General features: G+C 36.7%; 2 protein-coding genes across 4 annotated transcripts in view; one reads left to right on the top strand and one right to left on the bottom strand.

The window, feature by feature from the left end:
* Positions 1-3,144, bottom strand: part of Efcab7 (EF-hand calcium binding domain 7) — a 37,308-nt gene extending 34,164 nt beyond the window's left edge. Inside the window, exons 1-2 of the mRNA XM_051188228.1 lie at positions 2,993-3,144; positions 1,010-1,197 (exon numbers count right to left, since the gene is read on the bottom strand). Coding sequence (XP_051044185.1) covers positions 1,010-1,196 — 187 coding nt within the window. The 5' untranslated portion in view covers position 1,197; positions 2,993-3,144. The remainder of the gene's footprint in view (positions 1-1,009; positions 1,198-2,992) is intronic.
* Positions 3,145-3,330: 186 nt separating this feature from the next.
* The window catches only part of Itgb3bp (integrin subunit beta 3 binding protein), a 43,581-nt gene continuing 26,233 nt past the window's right edge, over positions 3,331-20,678 (top strand). The window contains exons 1-2 of one of the 3 annotated variants that reach the window (XM_051188226.1): positions 3,341-3,470; positions 13,010-13,052. In XM_051188226.1, the coding sequence (XP_051044183.1) occupies positions 3,466-3,470; positions 13,010-13,052 (48 nt within the window). In that variant the 5' untranslated portion in view covers positions 3,341-3,465. Of the gene's footprint in view, positions 3,471-13,009; positions 13,053-20,678 lie in introns of all 3 variants that reach the window. The other 2 variants (XM_051188225.1, XM_051188224.1) reach the window with 2 other exon arrangements.

The raw sequence follows: 20,678 nt of genomic DNA, 5'->3' as shown, positions 1-20,678 counted from the left end.
GAAGAAGAAGAAGAAGAAGAAGAAGAAGACAACTCATATATTTCACCAACAGAAGCAAAGTAAGTTTTAATTAATTGGGTTTCTGCCCATACTATTTAATATATGCCAAATAAACACAAGTACTTAAAATTCAAGATGTAAGTTTACTAATTTTAAAATTATGTAAGTCAAAGTAAAAGGTACACATAATTTTGAAAATTGCTGCCATCATGTGCATTTGTTCTCTAACTAATAATGTCTCCTATTTGGATATCAAATATGTTTTAATCTTGTCAATTTTTATCATTCTCCCAAATGAATTTTCTCTGAAAGCGATCATATGCATAAAACACCAAGACATTTCTGCAGAAACACAGCAGAATTTTGGTTTAAGGAAATTACTTCTAAAGATGGCAAAGAAACTCAGTTTCTCTGTTCATAATTTTAGCTTGATGAAACCGACATGAACCATCAACATTTCTTGCTATTGTTATTTACCCCTCTCTAGTGATTAAAGACTACCAGAATCAAGATCTCCAAGTTATTTGTCAGCCTGCTAAGGATCACATGCAGTGATATAGAAGACTTTTGCAGCCAAAAGAATTTTAAAGTATGATAATGAGTAGAATAAGAAAACCTCCCAACTCCTAATTCTCTTCTAAATTTTCATTCATTTATAAATTTCTTTTACAGTTATTTGATCCCAGTTTTGCAAACTCTTTATCTTTTCCTTAAAGTAAGTCAAAATTCAGACTAGTAAGTCAGATGGCAAAAGGGTTTTGATTCTATTATTATAAATCTAAAGCACCACCATGACAAAAAAAAAAAAAAAACTGCAACAGTAACAACTTTTAAGCAAGTAGTAACTGATGGAAGCTTTGAATACATAATGTACACACACACTCTCTCTCTCCCTCTGTTTCTTGTTTCACTATGGAATTAGCGACTCAATGATGTAATTCTAATTCAGACTTTTCAGCCTATTAACTTTCAACAAATAAGGCAAAATATTCAACTTAAAAAAAATTACCTAGGTAAAGTTGATCTTTAGAGATAATGTTTTCCAAGCTGCTTTTGAAGACAGTTAAGTAGGCGGCTCTACAATTCATATAAAATGCCTCCTGCTCAGTTAGTGGCAACCTCTTTGTTCGGGGACTCCCCGAAAGCATTGGTTTCTGAGTGCCCAAAGCTGCATCACTTCCAGGATTGCTGGCCATTCTATCAGAAAACAATCAAAGTTTTTACTTTAGTTGATGTAAATCATCTAAAATTCAAATATACCACTGTGTTGTGAGGCATTAGGTTTTTAAAGTTTTTATAGAGTAAAAAAAAAAAGTCATAGCATCTATAGTAATTTACCAGTGCATGTTACATCGAATAAATCCTTAATGACTGATTTCAATTATACACACACATCTATATAATTCCTCAAATACATAATATCCCAAAGAACAAAGATGTAGCATAATAGAAAAGAATCAGAACAAAGAAAAGTCATACACCCATTATCTCCAACAAAGAGGTCATGTGGGACTTCAAAAGGTTAAGATACTCCAGTTCACAAATGTGAAGCATACAGAAAACTACAGGACACGAAATGCTAAAGAAACTGTAGACTGACTAGAATTCCCTAACAATGAGATATTCTACGTAAATCAACTGCAGTTGACACCCACCCTGCATAGGAGGGTTAACTAAATCATTTCATTAACATTTCCATAATACAGCACATGCCACATCACTGAATAGTTGAATTCTCATTTATTACCACTGGGCTTTACTGGTTCCTTTTTACTGGGTCCATACAGAACCTCTCTGTTCATAAGATATTAATACATAATTATACATCTTATTTCATCCTTTACTGCACTGATCAGGCACTTTTTGTCCATTTTGCAGATGATGAAATTGAGAGACAGAGATGTCACCCAGTTAACAGTAAGTTGTGAGTTTTCAGTAGTTTCTTCTGTTAACATGTATGAAGGTTTATTGAACAAAGGCTACTATGAGGTGCTAAATTGTCCTGGTGTTCTAATGGCTTCCAACATTACTTTATCCTGCGTTGACTTCTAAAAATACATTCCAATCTAATAAATTGAATAGTTCAAGTTGAACAATAAGATGACACAGGTAGAGTCCCCTTCAGGACTCATTGGATTCTTACTCGGGAGGCCTAAATCACTGGCACCTTCTTGAATTATGTAGGTCTTTTACACTTGGGAAAGAAAGATAATAATCGCTTATCATGGATGAAGTACCCTATTTATAATACACAGACCGCCTGTCTGACACTTTCATATTACACCAGATTTAGAAGGACCCCATAGGGATGTGGTGTCACAGTCTGGTTACTGCAAATTGGTATCACCATAATTAAACATCAGTTTTAAACACATATGCGTGCATGCTGTCTCACAAATGTGAGAGAAAACTGTTCCAGTAAGAAAGAACGAGCACTCACTTTACAGCAAGCAATTTAAAAACATATTTTTAAGGATCTTCCTCAAACGCTCTTTCCAAATAGGGCTATTCTCACATGGAAATCCCATGGCAGAAATGTTCCAGAATTCCATTCTTTCCCTTCCTGCGAAAAAAGTCTAAACTGACGCTTAAATAAATGTATAATTGCACCCCTAGGGCTCGGGAACTCCCTATTATTTAAAACTCAAGCCCAAGACTGAGACAGGGGCCTGGAGAGCACACTGTAACAAACGGCTCCATAAATATCCAGACACACAATAAGCAGGAAAAATAAACTGTTAACAAGCGCCTAAGGCGTCAAAGGGCCGAGTGAAAACAGCCACCCAAGTCACCGTCGCTGCACCATGTAATAGTCACAGCTAATGGGAGACAAGCTGTCTCCGTTTTGTATCCCTCTAGTCACAATGCTGCTGCATTCCTGGGTGTTTCAGGTGCATGCACGCGCTGACACAAAAGTAAACGTAGCAGGTAGGAGAGGCAGCCACACAGCGAGGAGCAGAGCGAGCGGGAGGGCGAGAGTGCCGGTTGCTACCTAATTGCAGCTCACAAACCAAGAAGGGCAGCCAATTTTCTTTAGTAGTTTCGTGAATCTCTCAGCGCAGCCCGGCAGACCTCCACCTTCTTTCAGATTACCATAGCAACTGCTCCTCTCCGCCACCGGAAGTAAGAGGCAGAGCTCCTCCCAAACAGTCCGATCAGAGGTCCGTGGACCTCTGACCAGGAGAGCACAGTCACAGCACTGTCGCTCGACTATTGAGAGGCTGCTTTGTCTGGAATAGTGAGAGAGGGTCGGCAAGGGCTAGGTGGGGCACTGACCCTGGATTCCCTGCACACCCCTTTCCTCACACACATTCGGCCTCTTTATCGCGCGGAGGCTGTTTCCAGCGGACCGCGGTATGTGTGACACCGCACCCAGTGCCTACTGCGCGGGCTTTTTGTGCTTCCGCCGCTGCGGTGTCTCAGTTGGTTCTATCCAGCAACCGTGGCCCTTCCCAGAGTCCCGAAATGTCGTAGGTATCTCTTCCCTGGATGTTGCTGTTTTGAGGGGCCCTCTGTGATTAAAAGGAGTGTACTATGTGGCCCCGCAGTCACCTTGACTTTTCTGTTTCTCTAAACTTGTCTCTGTTAAGAGTCAGGATGCTTGGTTCTCTCAACCCACCCTGCTCTTGAGTAATGTGTAACTGGAAATAACTTAGATAGGGTCAACATTGAAACAAAGGGGGAAAAAAAGTTTTGTTTTTGTATTTCTTTCCTTAAAGAGTAATTGGGGTAATGGCCAATGGCGAATGAAGGAACCAATTTGTTGAAGACTGCATACAGCCTTTAAAGTGTAAGGGCAAGCAAAAATAAATAATTGTGTGTGCTAAGATTTTAATGGGAAAAAATAGGGGCATAGCATGAAATTCATTTTAATGGTTGCTTCATGGGGGAAGCCGGTGAGCTAGGGGAGGAGCAGATGTATCCAGTCATCTTGGTGATACCGTTGCTTAAATTGGGTGATGTTGCTTGGTTTTTATACTTTGAACATCATTTTTCTTTTAGTATGAATCACAACCAACTTAAGTAGCTTTTTGTGGCTTGGTTTTAAGATTTAGAGTTTACCTATATTAAGTTCTTAGTAAGTATAGTTTCTCTACTATCTGTTGGATCCCCTGAGAAACAGGAGAATCAACTAATTGCTGCTCCTAATTTCTTTAAGCTAATCTCATCGACCACATGTACCCGATTTTCTCCGTATGTTCTAAAGCCAGAGACAATATGATTTATCTAGGTTGCAGTGTTGACTCTTAGATGTGAAGTAGAAAAATCACTTGGACTCAAACACACCAGGATTTGAATACCCATGAATAAAATAGTTGATCAATAAATATTAATGGTAAAGTTGCTGTTAAAAAAAAAATGTGCTATGATGGATGTGGTGGTAGTACCTGTAATAACTAGAGGAAGGAGAAACAAGATCAGGGCTAACATAAGGCTTGGACTTCACAGTGGAAGAGGGATCAGCAGCAGCTGATTTAGACTATCTGGAGAAATTTTACACCATATCTATGTTCTGTATTACTAATGGCAAGTGTAATAGACCCATGTCTTCCATCTTTTCACTTGTAAATTTCCTAGTTATAATTGAAGCTTTTCCAATTACCGTATATTATGCTGCTTCAGCCAAAGACACTCAACTAATTTCTATGGGAACTAACTTAATTCTGTTCCAAAGTTAGAAAATTTGATTAGCATTAGTGTTGGAGTTTCTAACTATGACAGTGTTCTCAGAGTGGGTTAATTCTGCTTATATTCTTTAAAAAGTCAGAGTTTTCTGAAAAGAAATTAAAATGTACAATTTTTAACTTTTTTAAAATTTTTTTTTAAATAAAATGACTGTCTAGTGTAGCCCAACCTCACTCTGTTGCTGAGGCTGGCCATAAACAACTAATCCCACTGTCTCCATTTCCCAGGTGCTGGTGTTGCAGACATGACCCATGCTGATTGACTTGAAAGCCTAGCTATTTTATTACACTTATTTGGGTTGTTAGTCAGACTGGTGCTAATGTCAAATGCAATTATTTTTATTGTGTGGATTGATTCAACCCCCAGTGAAATGTTTTTCTTTATAAGAGTTGCCATGGTCTCTTCACAGCAACAGAAACCCTAACTATGACAGTCCATCACTTTTTTTAGTTTAGCCTCCATTAGGTTCTCAGGCCAATGGCTGAAGACAGCCATATTTTTTGCCAAAATGTCACTAGAATGGCCTATTGCTAATGTTGCCTTGTGAGCTAATGAAACCTTGTGAGCTGAGCCTTTGCCACCTGCATTACTCTCAGTACTGCTGTCTTCCAGGATCCTTCTAGAACAGCTTGCTAAACCCTGCTTACAGAATTCAGCCATTTTTTTTCTAGTCCAAAGTTCTAAAGTCTTCCACATTGCTCCAAATAGTAATAATAGCAATGGCTATGTTCTTCAAAACAACAACCTACTTTCATTACCAACTTTTCTATTGCTGTGATAAAACCATGACTAAAAACAACTTATAGAAGAAAGGGTTTGTTTTGGCTTATGGTTCTATAGGCATAAGAGCATGGTGTGAAGCATGGCAACAGGCATGGTGGAAGGAGCAGGAAGTTGGTAGCTCATATCTTGAACCACAATCATGAAGCAGAGAACAAACTAGAAGAGGTACAAAGTTTTTTTTAATTGGTTTTTGTTGTTGTTTTTATTTGTTTGTTTTGTTTTTTGTTGTTTTGTTTTTCAAGAAGGGTTTCCTCTGTGTAAACAGCCTGACTGTCCTGGAACTAGCTCTTATAGACCAGACTGGTCTCGAACTCACAGAGATCCACCTGCCTCTGCCTCCCAAGTGCTGGGATTAAAGGCGCGTGCCACCATCGCCTGGCAAGGTACAAAGTTTTAATGCACTTCCTTCAGCAAATCTGCACCACACACACCTCCAAACAAAGGGGGAAAGTTCAATACAGACAATTGCATTGTATCAATAACTTGTTAAAATTTTGATTATTAATTTTATGTAAGAAAATTATTTGTATTTGTGTAAAACATAAGGAGGTTTGTGTGGTGGCACATGCCTATAATCCCACAACCTGGAAGATAGAGGCAAGAGGATCAGGATCTGCAGATTAAAGTCATTTTCAGCTGTCTACTGAGTTTGAAGCTATCCTGTGCTGCAAGAGGCTCTATTGAGAAGAAGAAGAAAAAAAAAAAAAAGTTGTGGAAGGGAAAGAACATGGAAATACTGCTTCAGAAAATCCTTCATATTTACATGTATGCACATGTATGCTCATTAAGCAAATGAGACAAAATTTAGACAATTGGTGTATTTGATTTTTTGAGAAAGTATCTAAGACTAGCTCAGGCTCTCAGGCTGACCTTGACTTACTTTCAGTTATCCTGCATGTGTCTGGACCCCTATCCTTTGGAATTAAAAAAAAAAATTATAAAAATAGTTATATCAAAATTTACTGGTTTGTTTTTAATAAACTAATGAATGAATAAAATAATTAGTTAAACACAACTAAGGAAGGAATTTAAATAATTGGAACATAAATATGAAAAAACTACTTAGAGGGCAATAACATGAAAAATTAGTTCAGAACCGGGAAGATGTATTGAGAGTAAAAAATTGATTTTTAGTAACTTCAGGGTTAGAAAGGTAGCATGGAGCAGAAGTAATGTTTGAGGAGATTATAGCTTTTATAGAATTGATGAAACACATCAACTCAGAAATCTACTTTAGATATAACTGCATTAATATAACATCTTTGAAAACTGATATTTAAAGTACCCTGAGTGTAGTTGATGAAATGTCTTTTAAGAGGCAAATGTGGGGAGGCGATGCTTTACCAGTAGAATGCTTGCCAAGCATTCATGAGACCTTTGATTCAATTTCTAGTATTGCCTCCAAATATATAACACACATATGTGTTTATATATAATATATTTATGTGTGTCATACATCTTTACATTATATATCATGACAAATACATACTTTAAAGACATACCTAGGAGTTTCAAACCAAACTAGTCTACATATGCAAGAGTGGGGCACCATAGGAAATTGAAATAATTATTTGAGACATGATTTTAATGAAAAAAATCACAATTGATTTTTAAAATTAATAATTTAACAATATGCCAATTACTCTCAGGCTCTGAGAATCAAAATATGTACTATCTAGTGGTTTGAATTTGCATCTTAAGAATAAACATCTTAAAAACTTAATTCTTATTAAATAACAGACAAGACCTAGTTATTTAGTAGTAGGGAAGAAAACATACAACTTTGGCATAAAACAGTGAGAAGGTCATGCACAAATGCTGTTGAAGAGAATAGGATACTTACTGAAATTTGAAAGTATGGCAACTGCATGGAGATGATTATTGGAGTCTTAGAAGTATAGTAGACTTCAATATCAATAACAGTGGATATGTTTCATTTATGTGTGTATGTGTGTTATGAAATATAATTCATAAAGAAAAAAGTGCAAAAAACATCACCTCATCACCTGCCATTTAAAATTCTATAGACCTGTGTAAGCCCTTTCAATTGGTAGGAATCTTTTAAAGGGCTTATTACTGTCAGATACATGTACAAATATTTATTTTTTATATTGAAAAGATCATTTAGTAGTGAAATGGTCTTAACTTGATCTCTCTTTTTATTATAAAAATATCTCACTTCTGTCTGTATTCTATGGTTAATATTCCCAAATATGCCCACTAACTTCTGTAAAAAACATTTCTTTGGCTCATTATTAATCTTTTGATAAGGAAGGTTTTGATAACAAAGTACATTACCTAATAATTTGCCAACATTTTTGCTGGTTGTGTCACAAAGTATCATAGCAACTGGTCCCTTTAGATAATTCCCATCATACTCATACTTTATTTGATGGGTGGAATCCCGCTCACCCATGCTATGATGGAGATTTTGTGTGTGGTTGTGGGAGGTTTTGTACACAAACATACGCTTGAATGAAAAGGAAAGAACAAAACAGATATAGAATCCTTCTCCTTTTCTTTCTCTTATGCAAAATAGAAAGTAAATCATTGCATATACCTCAAGTTACATTTAACTTGAGTTATGAATTTGGCCATTGCCTTTTATCAAAGGGTTTCTAAGCATATCAGGAAGCACACTCACACGTCCTCTAAACACTCCTGCAAAGTTGGTAGCTGGCAGCATTATTATATGTCCATTATACTGAGGAGTAATTGAAGCACTGAAATACTAAGTGATATTTTTATCTTCCATCCAGAAATCCTTACCATTTACAGGCCAGTATTACCAAGCTTATGAAGCTTATGGCAATTATGTGGTTTGCCCAACCTTGGGGAGGTATTTGGCATAGCATAAGGGATTCATTCCCCCCAGTCTTATCTACTTTCCTAAGTTTACTCTTCACCATCAACTACTGCACTGGACCCTACCATTCAAAATCATATTTAACAATTTTAAAGTTCTATAAGAAAAGGATTTCATTATATACTTTTGTGAACTTTCATGGTATCATTCCTTCCTGGCTAAGAATAAGTGATAGCTTTCCCCCTTAGAACCACATATTTAGTGTTATAACTGTTGTTAGTCACACTATATGGTAAAACTTAACTACTCATTTTGTTGTGCTGAAGCTTAGAATCCTATTTAAGAATACTATATCATGTGTTAAGCTAAACAAAACGGTGGACCATTCTTAAAGAATATTACATAATCCTACCTGCTGAAAACTGCACACCAAATATATTTGTCTTTATGAAATTGCAACAGCATGAAGTGTAGTAGCAACTGTGGTTTTGATCCCAATGGTGTTAACAGAAGAAAACAGCTTCAGGAAGGAAACATCTATTTTGGCTCACAGTTTTAATCCAATCATTCCATCATGGCACTGTGGCATAGTGGAGCAGTAACTCACACCTGGCGGCCAGGAAGCAAAAGGAAAATACCTGTATATGCATATATGTTTCCTATGTCCTTTTCCTCCCATCAGCACCCCCAGTCTAGGAAGTGGTTCCTCCCATGATCAAGGTGTGTTCTAAGAATGCCTTCATTGAAACTCAGGGTACTTCTCAGTCTAGTCAGATTGGCCGTTAAGGCTAACAATCACACAGAGAATCTAAACCTACTACAACCAAACATGGGATATAAGAGTCAGCTGCAGGAGTAGGTGGGAATTTGGGAAAGTGGAAAATGAGAAGACACCTGCAGTGATAAGATTACCATTAAGTAGGAGTACATCCATACTATTGTGTAACCATTACCACATTTTATCTCTAGACCATTTTCATCTTGTGAGACTAAAACCATGCTCTTAAACAATAATTTCCCATTCCTTCCTGCCTCTAGCCCATAGTAGTCACCATTTTATTAACATGTCTCTGAATTTGACTACTGTCATATGAATAAAATCTTAACAGTTTATGCTTTTGTAACTGGCTTATTTTACATGGGGCAATGTCTTCAGGGTTCATCTATATTGTAATAAATGTCAAATGTCCTTGTTGTTTTTATTTGTTTATATTTTAATTAAACAATAATTAATTATACCACTTCTCCCCAAGCCTTCCAATGTCCCCCTTCACTCCCTTTGAAATTGGTGGCCTGTTTTTATTTGGTCATTATTGCTACAAAAACATGTACATGTAAATACAACTGCTGAGTCTGTTTAGTGTGGTTTACTACAGGCAGCTAATGACCACTGAGGGAGAATTAGCCTCTCCCAGAGATGTGCCCCCTAATTGGTTATCCACTACAATGTAGTCAGGCCTGAATCAAATTTTACTTAAGTTAATATCCACATATGTACATGCCATGCTTTGTGTATTAATTCATCTACCACCAGTCACTGGGCTGCTTCTGCCATCTTGTCATTGTAACAAAGCTGCCATGAGCATTGTTTTGTACACGTCCATTCATGTCCTGGCTTTCAGTTTGTTTTGGAGTTGGGATCCCTGAATCATGGTAAGTCTGTCTTTAATATTTTGAGAAACCATATTGTTTAAATAGTGTTTTGCTGGTTTACACTCTCATTATCAGTGTGCAAGTCTTGTTCCTCTGCATCCTTGCCATACTGCTTATTTTGCATTTTGTTTTCCTATAATGCTACCATACTAGTAGTATTTAGTAACATGTAGAACCTCCTAGGTCTGATGTGGATCCCATAGTTACTATTGACCACCTTTTCTCTTGCTTGCTGGCCATTTTTATATCTTTGGAGAAATGTGTATTCAAATCCTTTGCCCATTTTTTTTATAACCCTCCTTGCTTTCTTTTTCAATAATTTCTTAAGCCTGGCCTTAAACTCTGGATCCTCTGGCCACAGCTTCCTGAATGTGCAGTTACAGGCATCTATCATTCTAATTGTTTGCATGGGGTTTTTTGTCATTGTTGCTGTTTTGTTTATTAAATTACTTTTTAAACAAGATAGTAGCCTTAAGATCCAGTTACAACTTTAGAATTTCCAGAAAGATCCTTATGTCTAGCCAGACTTTACTTGTTCTTCCTTGTGAGTTTCATCTGTTTCTGCTCTGTTCCTATCATTTCATCCTCTTGTATCAGTTGTTCATGGATAAAGGAATACCTGTGTAAGCAGTAGATACTTAATTTAGCAATTGATGACAATGTGTCCAATTCTGATTGAAAGGCAAATTATCATAAGTTCTTCTAGTAACTTTGTTCTTTTCTTAAATGATCTGTAATTTTTTTCTCTCAATTCAAGACCTATGTCATTAGTTTGTATGCATTAATAATAAACTCTGAGACACCAATAATGTGTCAGTGTCACATTAAGGACAGAAATCAGAGCACTTCTTTTTATGTCATCTAACCAATAAAGAGCCCAGATTCGAGTTCCCCACTTCACCCTTCCAATGCCTTCTGTCCTTGTTTGTCTAAGAGTCTGAATCTGTGCCTTCCTGAAGGCTGTCTTGTGAATCTGTGTCTGTCCCTAACAGAGTCCTTGTTTTGTATTTATTGAGCAGCACAAAAAGTATCACATGGGGGAAGGAATGAGGGCTATTTTACAGAAGGCTAAGTTTCACAAGGGATTTAAGTCACTGACTTCAACTGACCCAAATAACAAACAGTATTGCAGGTATCTTTAACAGTATTAAGCAGTATCCAAGTTTTGCATTCAACATTTGTGGTGGATATTCATTCATAAGACTGCTTTCAGCCTATGTGCTGTTTCCAGCAAACAATTATCAGAACACATATGCATTACTCTGGGTCAGGGGCATGGAAGAGTACACAGTTTAAGATTACAATTATGCATTAGTTTTGTTGTAAAGTTGATTACATGGAAAATCCATGGCATTGGCAAGCTAAACAAACAGACTGATTACATAATAGGATAGCATTCCTCAAGATATGTTACTAGCTCTGGCTATAAGATCCAAAAAAGATTCCAGCCTCTTAGCATGTGAGAGATGTTTTTATCATAATGCATTAGCATAGAGCTGAGATTCCCTCTCAGAAAACATGTTACATGTAGCAAATTGCATAAGCTGAACTAAGTCATTTCTCAGATGTCTTCTCCTGTTGCCTATTAAATCTTCTTAGGAGACGTATTACCAATTTATTTACTACTCTGTTTCCTTCAGTAAATCCCATCTTTAGTTTCTAGACAAACGAAATAGATTGTAGCCTTTTATAATTCAATTCACTTTCTTGAAATTAACATTTCCTTGGCTTCACTGGTTCTCCTTTTTATCTAATCTGAACATGGAATTACTTTTTCTAAGAATTAGCAAATGCTAATACAGCAATAATATTTTGAGACTATTTTATTTTATCTTGGTTTTTCAAGACAGGGTTTCTATGTATTGCTTTGGAGCCTGTTTTGGAACTAGCTCTGTAGACCAGGCTGGCCTCGAACTCACAGAGATCTGCCTGCCTCTGCATCCCGAGTGCTGGGATTAAAGGCGTGTGCCACCAACACCCGGCTTGAGCTTTGTATTCATATAAAAGCTAACGCCACAGCATTTGAAAACAGAAAAATGTGCTAGTAAATTTCTAGGATCCATATTTTTAGAAGGGGTTCTGTAAAACAATATCAATATCAATCTTACTTGGGGTAATTTCTGTCTCAGAGGTCAAGAAGTACTTTTAATACTGCATTTGGAAAATCAGTTTTAATTTATATTGACCTTTTTCTCCTTTGAGCATTCAATCTGCAATCAATAAAATGTTGATGACTGCTCTTTAGAAGGCAGCTGTACAGAATAAAGTATTATAAATATTCAACTTTCCTTTCTAAGCATTGTCACCAACAGCTGGGCATCCCATTTACCAGAACAGATTTTACACACAAAGAGCCTGGCATGCTCCTGAATCAGTGTGGTGGAGGAAACAAAAAATAGTTTCTTATGGATTGGGGACTTATAAAGACAGGAAGCATCTGTTCCCCTGTTAAATCGTAGTCTGCTTGCTCTGAATCATGTCCAATGCTAGGATAATGTGCAAAACCTTGCCTTACAAATACCTGTACCACTTAGCATTCTGTTCCTGAAAATAGTAGATTTTGGTGTCTCTATCAAAGGTATTTAGATTATTTTGCTGTTATGTATAATTTTTTCCTCATAATATTTTTATACAGACAACTGACTTTTTTTAACTAAAATTTTTCTATAATAAAAATTAGACTGAGGATGTAGCTCAGTGTTAGGGCTCTTACTACCAAACACAAAGCCTGGTTTTAGTACCTAGTATCACCACCAAAAAAAAGTAAAACTAATGTTTAAATTTTATATTAGTACACACACATACACACACACACGTATATAAATAGAGTGGCCTATTTAAATGCTTAATTAGGATCCCATGTTAAAATATTCTACTAGAAATAAACTGATAAAATAAAAACATTAAATCCAAATTTGTCATTATAATTAATTTTTCATGTGGCACTTAGCTTTAACAAGCAATATAAAAAAATAGTTGGTAAAAATAACTTGGACTCAGTTATTTCTATTTTATCCTAAAATATCAGCATAAAATAGATCATTGTCAAATGTAAAATTTCTTTATATATTTTGTTTGCAGAGTTAGAAGATCACTGAAACTGGATAACCAGTGTGAAGAAAAAGTAAGTATTAGTCTTTGAATTGTGATTGCAGCCTGGCAGTAGCACATGCCTATAAGCCTAGTCCCTGTTAGATGGAGTCAGGAGTATCCTGGGTTCAAGATCATCCTCAGCTACAAAGTCACCTGGGTTACAAGGGAGGGAGGAGGGTAGGGAGCAATAAGGGAAGAATGAGAGAAAATAAGCATTGTGATTGTATGGTTGTGATATTGTTTTTAACTTTTGCTTATTGATTTACCTTTCTAAGTATAACATTTATCAAAAACCATGACATACTTGTCGTTGATACAATGTTGTCTGCATATAAAATATTTTTCTAGTCTAGCATTCCAAAATTTCTTGTCAGCTTGAGATAGACATGTGAGAAGCAAATTGTTTAGTAACCTTTATAAAAATAATGTAGTAGGAATTAGTTTATAGAAGCTTGTCACCTCTCTAGAGATATACTTCTAATGTATAAAATTATATACGTATATTTAATGTATAAGAAACATGAAATGACAGCAGTATTTTAATCTATATATTGTAACCTACTAACGTAATATCGAAACGTTAATGGCATTGTTACATCAAAAGGTATTAATTTGTCTCAGCTATGCTGACATAGAGTAAATGACAGTACAACAGTATAATAAAATTTACCATGGCAATCACAACAAAAATAAAAGTGTACTGTTGGTATAATTTTCTAGATCTAGTCATAGAATATTCCCAGTGCCAACATGTTAGCATGGTAGCTATTAATTTTTACATACCAAGTATGGATATAGATACAAACACTATCTGGCATACTTATGATTTTTCTAATGTTAAATGTAAATAATTGGTAAGGAAGCAAATTAAAGCAAATTGCTAGTTAATAAATGGGCTCTTACAAAATCCCATGAGACTGCCACTTTGAGAAATGGTGGCACACACTTTTAATCCCAGCAGTCGGTCAGTAAGGGCTGGTGGATCTTTTGAGGTCGAGGCCAGTCTGCTCTACAGAGAGAGTTCCAGGACAGCCAGGGCTACAAAGAGAAATCCTGTCCTGAAGGAGTGGGGAGGGGACTCATTTTGGAAGACTTGTTGGTTTTAACAAAACAGAATATTATCATTTGAAAACCTTCCTGGATGCTTTAAAAAAAATTATACAAAGATGGCAAAATACTGCATTGGCACTAAAAAACATCCTTAAAGGTGTAATTAGCAATTTAAAGTACCATTATCCAACTTGTTGTATGCAGAATGCAGCTGTGACTGTAATTCTGCATCTGTTTCTTTGGTCAGAATGGTATTTTGGTAGATGAGTAGTCCAGCTTGAAATGAAGTGCTGTTCCTTCCTGCCCCAGAGCTGTTCTTTGAGAGATAGCAGCACCATTTGAATAGGGAAAAATGACCATTTCAAACCTATTCTCTTTCATGGGCACAGTTTTCAGCATGGCAGGATTTACATGTGTGTTTTGAGGATGTGTAGGTCAGTGTCACAAGAAATGTCCTGTGTTAGAACATATTGTTATGTTTGGCTAGTTCTATACTTTTAAACCAGCTGTCTTAAATATTAACTCAGTTTTTTTTTTTTTTTTTTTTTTTTTTTTTTTTTACTTGCTGTTAATTTACTTGTGTTTTCTAGTTGTTCGTGACTTAATCTGGGCAGGTTGTATGTCTTAGGGAACTTGTCCATTTTGTCCAAACTATATAGTGTAGAGTCATTCAGCATATTTCCTTAAGGGCCATTTTGTTTTTTCAAAGTCAGTGGATTGAGCAGCATTAATGGGAAAATCTGAAATGTTCTTAATTTTAGAATTCCCAGTAATAAACACGAAGTTATATCTTCCTCTGCCTTTTGGTCAGTCTTGTCACCTTCTTAGAATAATTTTACTTGTGACTATGTAAAAGTTCCTAAGTAGTGTCCATGTATACTTCCATCTTCCCTTTCTTCAACTTCAGTCTGGGATCGTGCACACATGCCTCAGCGTGTTCAGTGTATCTGCTCTGTTTCTTCTCAGTGCTGTAAGTTCATAGTGGTGTTACACTAAATGAACCTCACTCTCTCTAACTCCTGTGCTGTCACATTTACCTCTGCAGCAGGGCAGATCACTGGAGGCAAACGTTGTGAAAATCCTCACTAATGTGTCATCAAAGAAGCCAAAAGCCCAGAGTTTCTAAAGGTTAAGAGTTTTCATGCATTCATTCTGCATAGCAGCACAGATGGGTGCTGGGGACTGTCACTAAGATGTGTTTATTTGATGGTTGATTTGCTATGCCGGGCATTTCCTTTATGTTCAGTGGCATTCTAAAACCTATGCTTACCATCCTAGAGGTTTGATTTTGCTTTTTGTTTGTTTTACATACACACTGCCACTGTACATAGCAGCTGTAACTGATTCACAGTGAAGGATGTGGCACAAGTTGTGTTCCCTAAAATCAGAGGTTTGCAGTAGGGATCCTTTGGCATATGTAACCCTGTCTTCCTTTCCAGGTCCTTATCCTGGCCCTGGCCTAGGCTATAACCTATCTCCACCACATTCCCAACTATACTCATGTATCCAGTCTCCCAGTAGCAGGAGATAAAGTCCTTTTACCTGCCTACTAAAACCAAGTCTTGGGCTGGTGATACGGTTCCACATACAAAGGTGCTAGTTACACAAGCCTGGTGAGCTGAGGTCAACCTCTGGAACCAACCGTGGAAAGGTATAAGGAGAGATACAACTCCCAAAGAGTTGTCCTCTGACAACTCCCCTCCCCACATGTACACACATATAATAAAAGACACTGGTAGAAAAGCCAGCTTTTGTTGGAGACAGTGAGGCAGTTAAGTAGATTGTATGTCTCAAACTCCTGTTCTCTGTGGTAGTAAGACAAGAGAAAAAAGTATGCCTGCTGTGTAGACTTCACACTGCTGTTTATGATTCCTTGTGTAGTACAGGAATGAAGCACTTTCATTAACTTATACAAGTTTTAGATATTTATATTTAAAAGTATTTAAATGTGCAGGATATGCCATTTGTATACATTAGATGCATTTGACTTCCTGAAGAAAGTCGAAACCAAGGCGTTATAAGAACAAATAATGTCACAGTGGCCCAGGGTAAGGAGCAGTAAACTCAGGAGTTGTAAATCTACAGCTCCCTTATTGCCTGTCACACTCACTGTTCAGGAAGACTCCCCACTCTTTCCTTACCCCAATCTACTTGAGAGATTTCCTCCCGCAAGATGTAGTGCCTTGAGGTTAAGTCCATGAGCCTGGTTTTATACTTACCTTTTCTGTTGTGACATAGAAAGTATATCCCTGAAGATATATCTTCACAATTCCATACAGACAGACAGAAAGACACACAGCTAAAAATTCTGGGAGTGGAACCTCAGCCAAAGTGCAATGATTCTGGGGAGAGTTTTCACAGATCCTGTATCTTGTTTTGAATGACATGATTGGAACTCCTCTTCTCACCAACCTAGAAGAGAGTGATGCCGTGTATCCTAGCCTGAAACTCATGGCATTGCCAGCTGCCTCCACCTCCCTTCTCATCCCACTGTATTCCTCATGTTAGATAAAGGTAGAAACTCAAGTGAGACAGATTATGTGAGCACAGAGGCAAAGTGCAAAGCAGCAGAACCATTTTGAGTGTCCAGGAGGCTGACTTGAAGTACTCTTTCCATGTACCATTGCTTTTTCCCCCTTGGTATACTTAAGTTTTGCTTGACTCTTTATTCTCTTGAAAATTTTGGTTTATGTTATCTTTAATGGTTATCTAAATTTATCAAACATTTCAAAATATTATGTTCATTCAATGTAAAAAAAAACCCCTTTAATAAAGTGATTCTGTATGGGGGGAAAGCTTTTTAAAAAGATGTATGTGTGGGTGGATATGTACATGTATACATGAGTGTTCTTGGACGGCAGAAGCCTTATTTCCCTCTGAGAGCCAGAGTTGCAAGTCATTGTATGCTGCCCATTGTGGGTGCAAGGAACTAAATCTAGGTCCTCTGCAAGAGCAGTATGTGCTCTTAACCACTGAGCCACCTCTTCAGCCAGTAAACTTCCTGCACAAAATCATTTACTGACTTGAAATCTGACTTAATATGTAAAATATCATCCAGGAATAACTGTAATCTCCCCCCTCACCCCAAACAGGGTTTCTCTGTATGTCCCTGGCTGTCCTAAAACTTGATCTATAGAGCAGGCTTGCCTCAAACTTAGAAAGATCCACCTGCCTCTGCCTCCAGAGTGCTGGGAAGGTATGTGCCACCACACCCAGCATTATTGTTAGCCAAAAGGTAAGGCCTTTGGGAGAAAATATAAAAACCATCTTTGTGAATTTGCAGGAAGTAAAAATTTCTCAAGGCATAAAAAGTCATATTTACAAAAGAAAACTTACTAAATTAAATTTTCTTCTGATTTGAAGATTACATTAAAAGCTGAATAGATGCCAGTGATTTTTTTTTTAATTTGAAGTGTATTTTTGTTTTATAACAAAGTTTAAAGTAAAAAAAAATTCAAAATGACAAAGAAAATGAATAGGCAAGCTATGAACTCACAGAGATCCACCTGCCTCTGCCTCCCAAGTGCTGGGATTAAAGGTGTGCACCACCAATGCCCGGCTTGAGAAGAAAAATTTTTTTATGCATGTATCTGATAAGACTTAAGTTAAAGTATAGAAATAAGTAAATAGGAAAAAATGAAAAAAAAATGAACAAACTTTTAATCCCACTGAACAAGAATAAAAATCTTTACCCAAATTCTTTTGCCAAATTATGCAAATTGCATTTTCCATCAGACAGGGCTATCTCCCTAAAGCAGGGTTTGAGAAAATAGCATTGAACACAGGAGAAGGTGGGGTTTATATAGCCCCAAAATAGCAAGACTAGGGAGTTTTTCACGGGTTTCAGGATTTCCAGGAGACTTTTGGTTACATAGGAACTTGGGAAAACATCTCAAAATTTATTTGGCAAAACATCTTATCAGAGTGGATGTCAGAGTATATGATGTGGAGCATGTCAAATTCCAGAAAATAGATCAAGACCTGGTCAAACCTAAGTTTTATAGAAAACAGGAGTGGATTATTTTGACTTTTATTTCAGTCTTAAAATGGAGTCAAGCTAGTCCATAAAAACCTAGCCAAAAAAAAAAAAAGTGTTTAAATAAATAACATGAAAAGTTTACAGACACTGATTATCAGAGGAAGGCTGTAAAGTCACAAAGGGATATGACTATCCCCCCCCCCAACTAAACATGATAGTTAAATGGCAACCAAACAGAATTTTGTCTTTCTCTCTAACAGTCACTATCATGACATGGCAAGTAAGCAAGCAAATGGAGGCTAAGACAATGGGGAGATGTTGATGGCAGTTAAATTGATGCAAACATTTTGGGAAACTGTCAAACTCTTTATACCTAAAGCTAAGCCCATACCCATCCTGAACCTAGCAATCCATTCTTAAATGCCCCAAAGAAGCAAAAATTACAGGTACACTAAAGCTGTGTAGAAAGTGCCCTTTGCAACTTAATTCCTAATATTCTCAAACTGGGAACAACTCACATGTCCATAAAGAAGAAAATGGAAAAGCAAATTGTGGCCTATTTTTAAAAAGGAATACTACTGAATAAAACCATGAAATAGAGCATACTATTAACATATACAACAATATCAATTATCTAAAAAACATAAGGAGAAAAAGCTTCATATGATTGAAGTTCAAGGGGCAGCAGCTAAGTGGTTTTTGGAGTTAGAGAGTGGTTGCTTTTGGTAGTTAAACTAAAAGGAAGGGGCAGAAGGAAATGTGTGATGAGCCTGTGTAGCTCAGGTAGAGACACAACAGTACATACTGTCAGAGCTCATCAAATCAAACCAAGATTTGTGCATTTTACATAAATCATACATCAGTAAGTAAACAATGTATTGGATGGAATTCGTGACATTCTAAAAAAAAAAAAAAGAAAAAAGAAAAAGCCTTCTTGAGGATTATAGTGTAAGATAATAATAGTGCAATAATATATATTCTTTGTGGTTCTGGGAATGCCTTTAAAATTAAAGATAGTAGTCTAATTCCTTTAAAATTATGGAAGATGTCTCAGCAGATAAGGGTGCTTATAGATAAAGCTTATGAATTAAGTTCCATATCTGTAATCAACATGGTGGAAGGAGAAATATGATCCTGAAAGTTATACACACGAACTAAATGAAAAAAGGAAATAAGTTGCAGAAGACTAGTTAATGAGATTTAAAGGAAATTTATACAGCCAATCATGGTAGTGCCTGTCACTCATCCCAGTACTAGGGAGGCTAAAGCAAAGAGGATTTCTGGATTGGAAGTGTCCTGAGCTAGGTAGTGAGTTCCAGTCTGACATGGTCTACAAAGTGATATCCTGTGTTACAAACAAAATAAATAAGTAAATAAATACAGTACAACAGCTTCTTCAGCCAAAGTTTTACTTTGCTTCAAAATTTTTAATGTTAAGTTTATATATAATTAAATTTGTAGGTTTGTGTGCACATTTAATGTTTTTAGCAGTAAATATACCCTGTGTATCAAACAACTTATCAAGTGATGGAATGTTTCTGTTGTCATAAATCTAATATAGTGGACACACACACACACACACACACACACGCACTGAGACAGGGTCTCACTTAGCTGTCCTGCAACTCACTGTGTAGACCAGGCTGACCTCTAATTCCTAGAAATATACTTAGCTCTGCCTCCAAGTGCTTGGATTAAAGAGGTGTGCCACCTTGCCCACCCCCTCGTGCACATGGGTATTCAGATTCTTTCCCTGACAACCCTATAAGATTACCAGATAAGTGCAAAGTCCTTTTCTTCCCTGTAGTTACTATAAAAGCAACAGCAAAATCTCAGAGTCTCTAGTACCATTAAGAGTGATAATTGTGACAGCTCGGAAATCGTAGATCCAAAATGAAAATCACCTAACGCAATTACTGTTCATAGTTTCCCAATATAAATTCCAAACTAGTGCCGGTAGTATGCCATAATAATATCATAGGTGAGATGTTCTACTAGCCTTATCAACCAGAGTAAGCTTAATAATAATTATCCACCCAGGCATGGTGACACACTTGTAATCCCAGCACTGATGAGGCTGAGGAGTGAAGATCATGAGTTCAAGACCAACCTGGGTTAGCCAGACCCTGTTTTAAAAGGACAAAGAGACAAAAGACTGATTTTCGTTCAGCTACTCTTTTTTGGTTATCTGGATGCCTGTAATACCTGTTTTAAGTATCCTAGTGATAGCAGCTAATAGTTCATAATAATAATTTTATAGCCCATGTTTCATTGTAAAAGAACCCTTAGTTAGTACTTTCTAGACTGTTTGTAAGAGGTACAAAATCAATAAAATGCAGGCACCTTTTTGGTTGAATGTGCTTTAAACAAGGTGACAAAGCAAGCTACAATTCATGAAGAGTATCAAAGGCAAATGCTTCATCTATTGGAAATTATAGAGAGAGCATTGATTCTTTTTTAGCAGAAAGATCTATGTTCAGAATTTAGTTTTGCTAAGATAAAAGGTTTGACCTCTTAGCGGAAAGTACAGTAGTAGCAATAGGGCTGATAATAGACTAAATCTCAGAACACAGTCTTTGTTTAATGGTAGTGTTAAACATCTTTAAGGTGTCAGTAAATATCCGAAGC

This window comes from Phodopus roborovskii, unplaced genomic scaffold (assembly GCF_943737965.1).
Source record: "Phodopus roborovskii unplaced genomic scaffold, PHOROB, whole genome shotgun sequence".
NCBI lineage: Eukaryota > Metazoa > Chordata > Mammalia > Rodentia > Cricetidae > Phodopus > Phodopus roborovskii.
The sequence above is the reverse complement of the archived record's forward strand: the minus strand, read 5'-3'. Positions and strand labels throughout refer to the sequence as shown.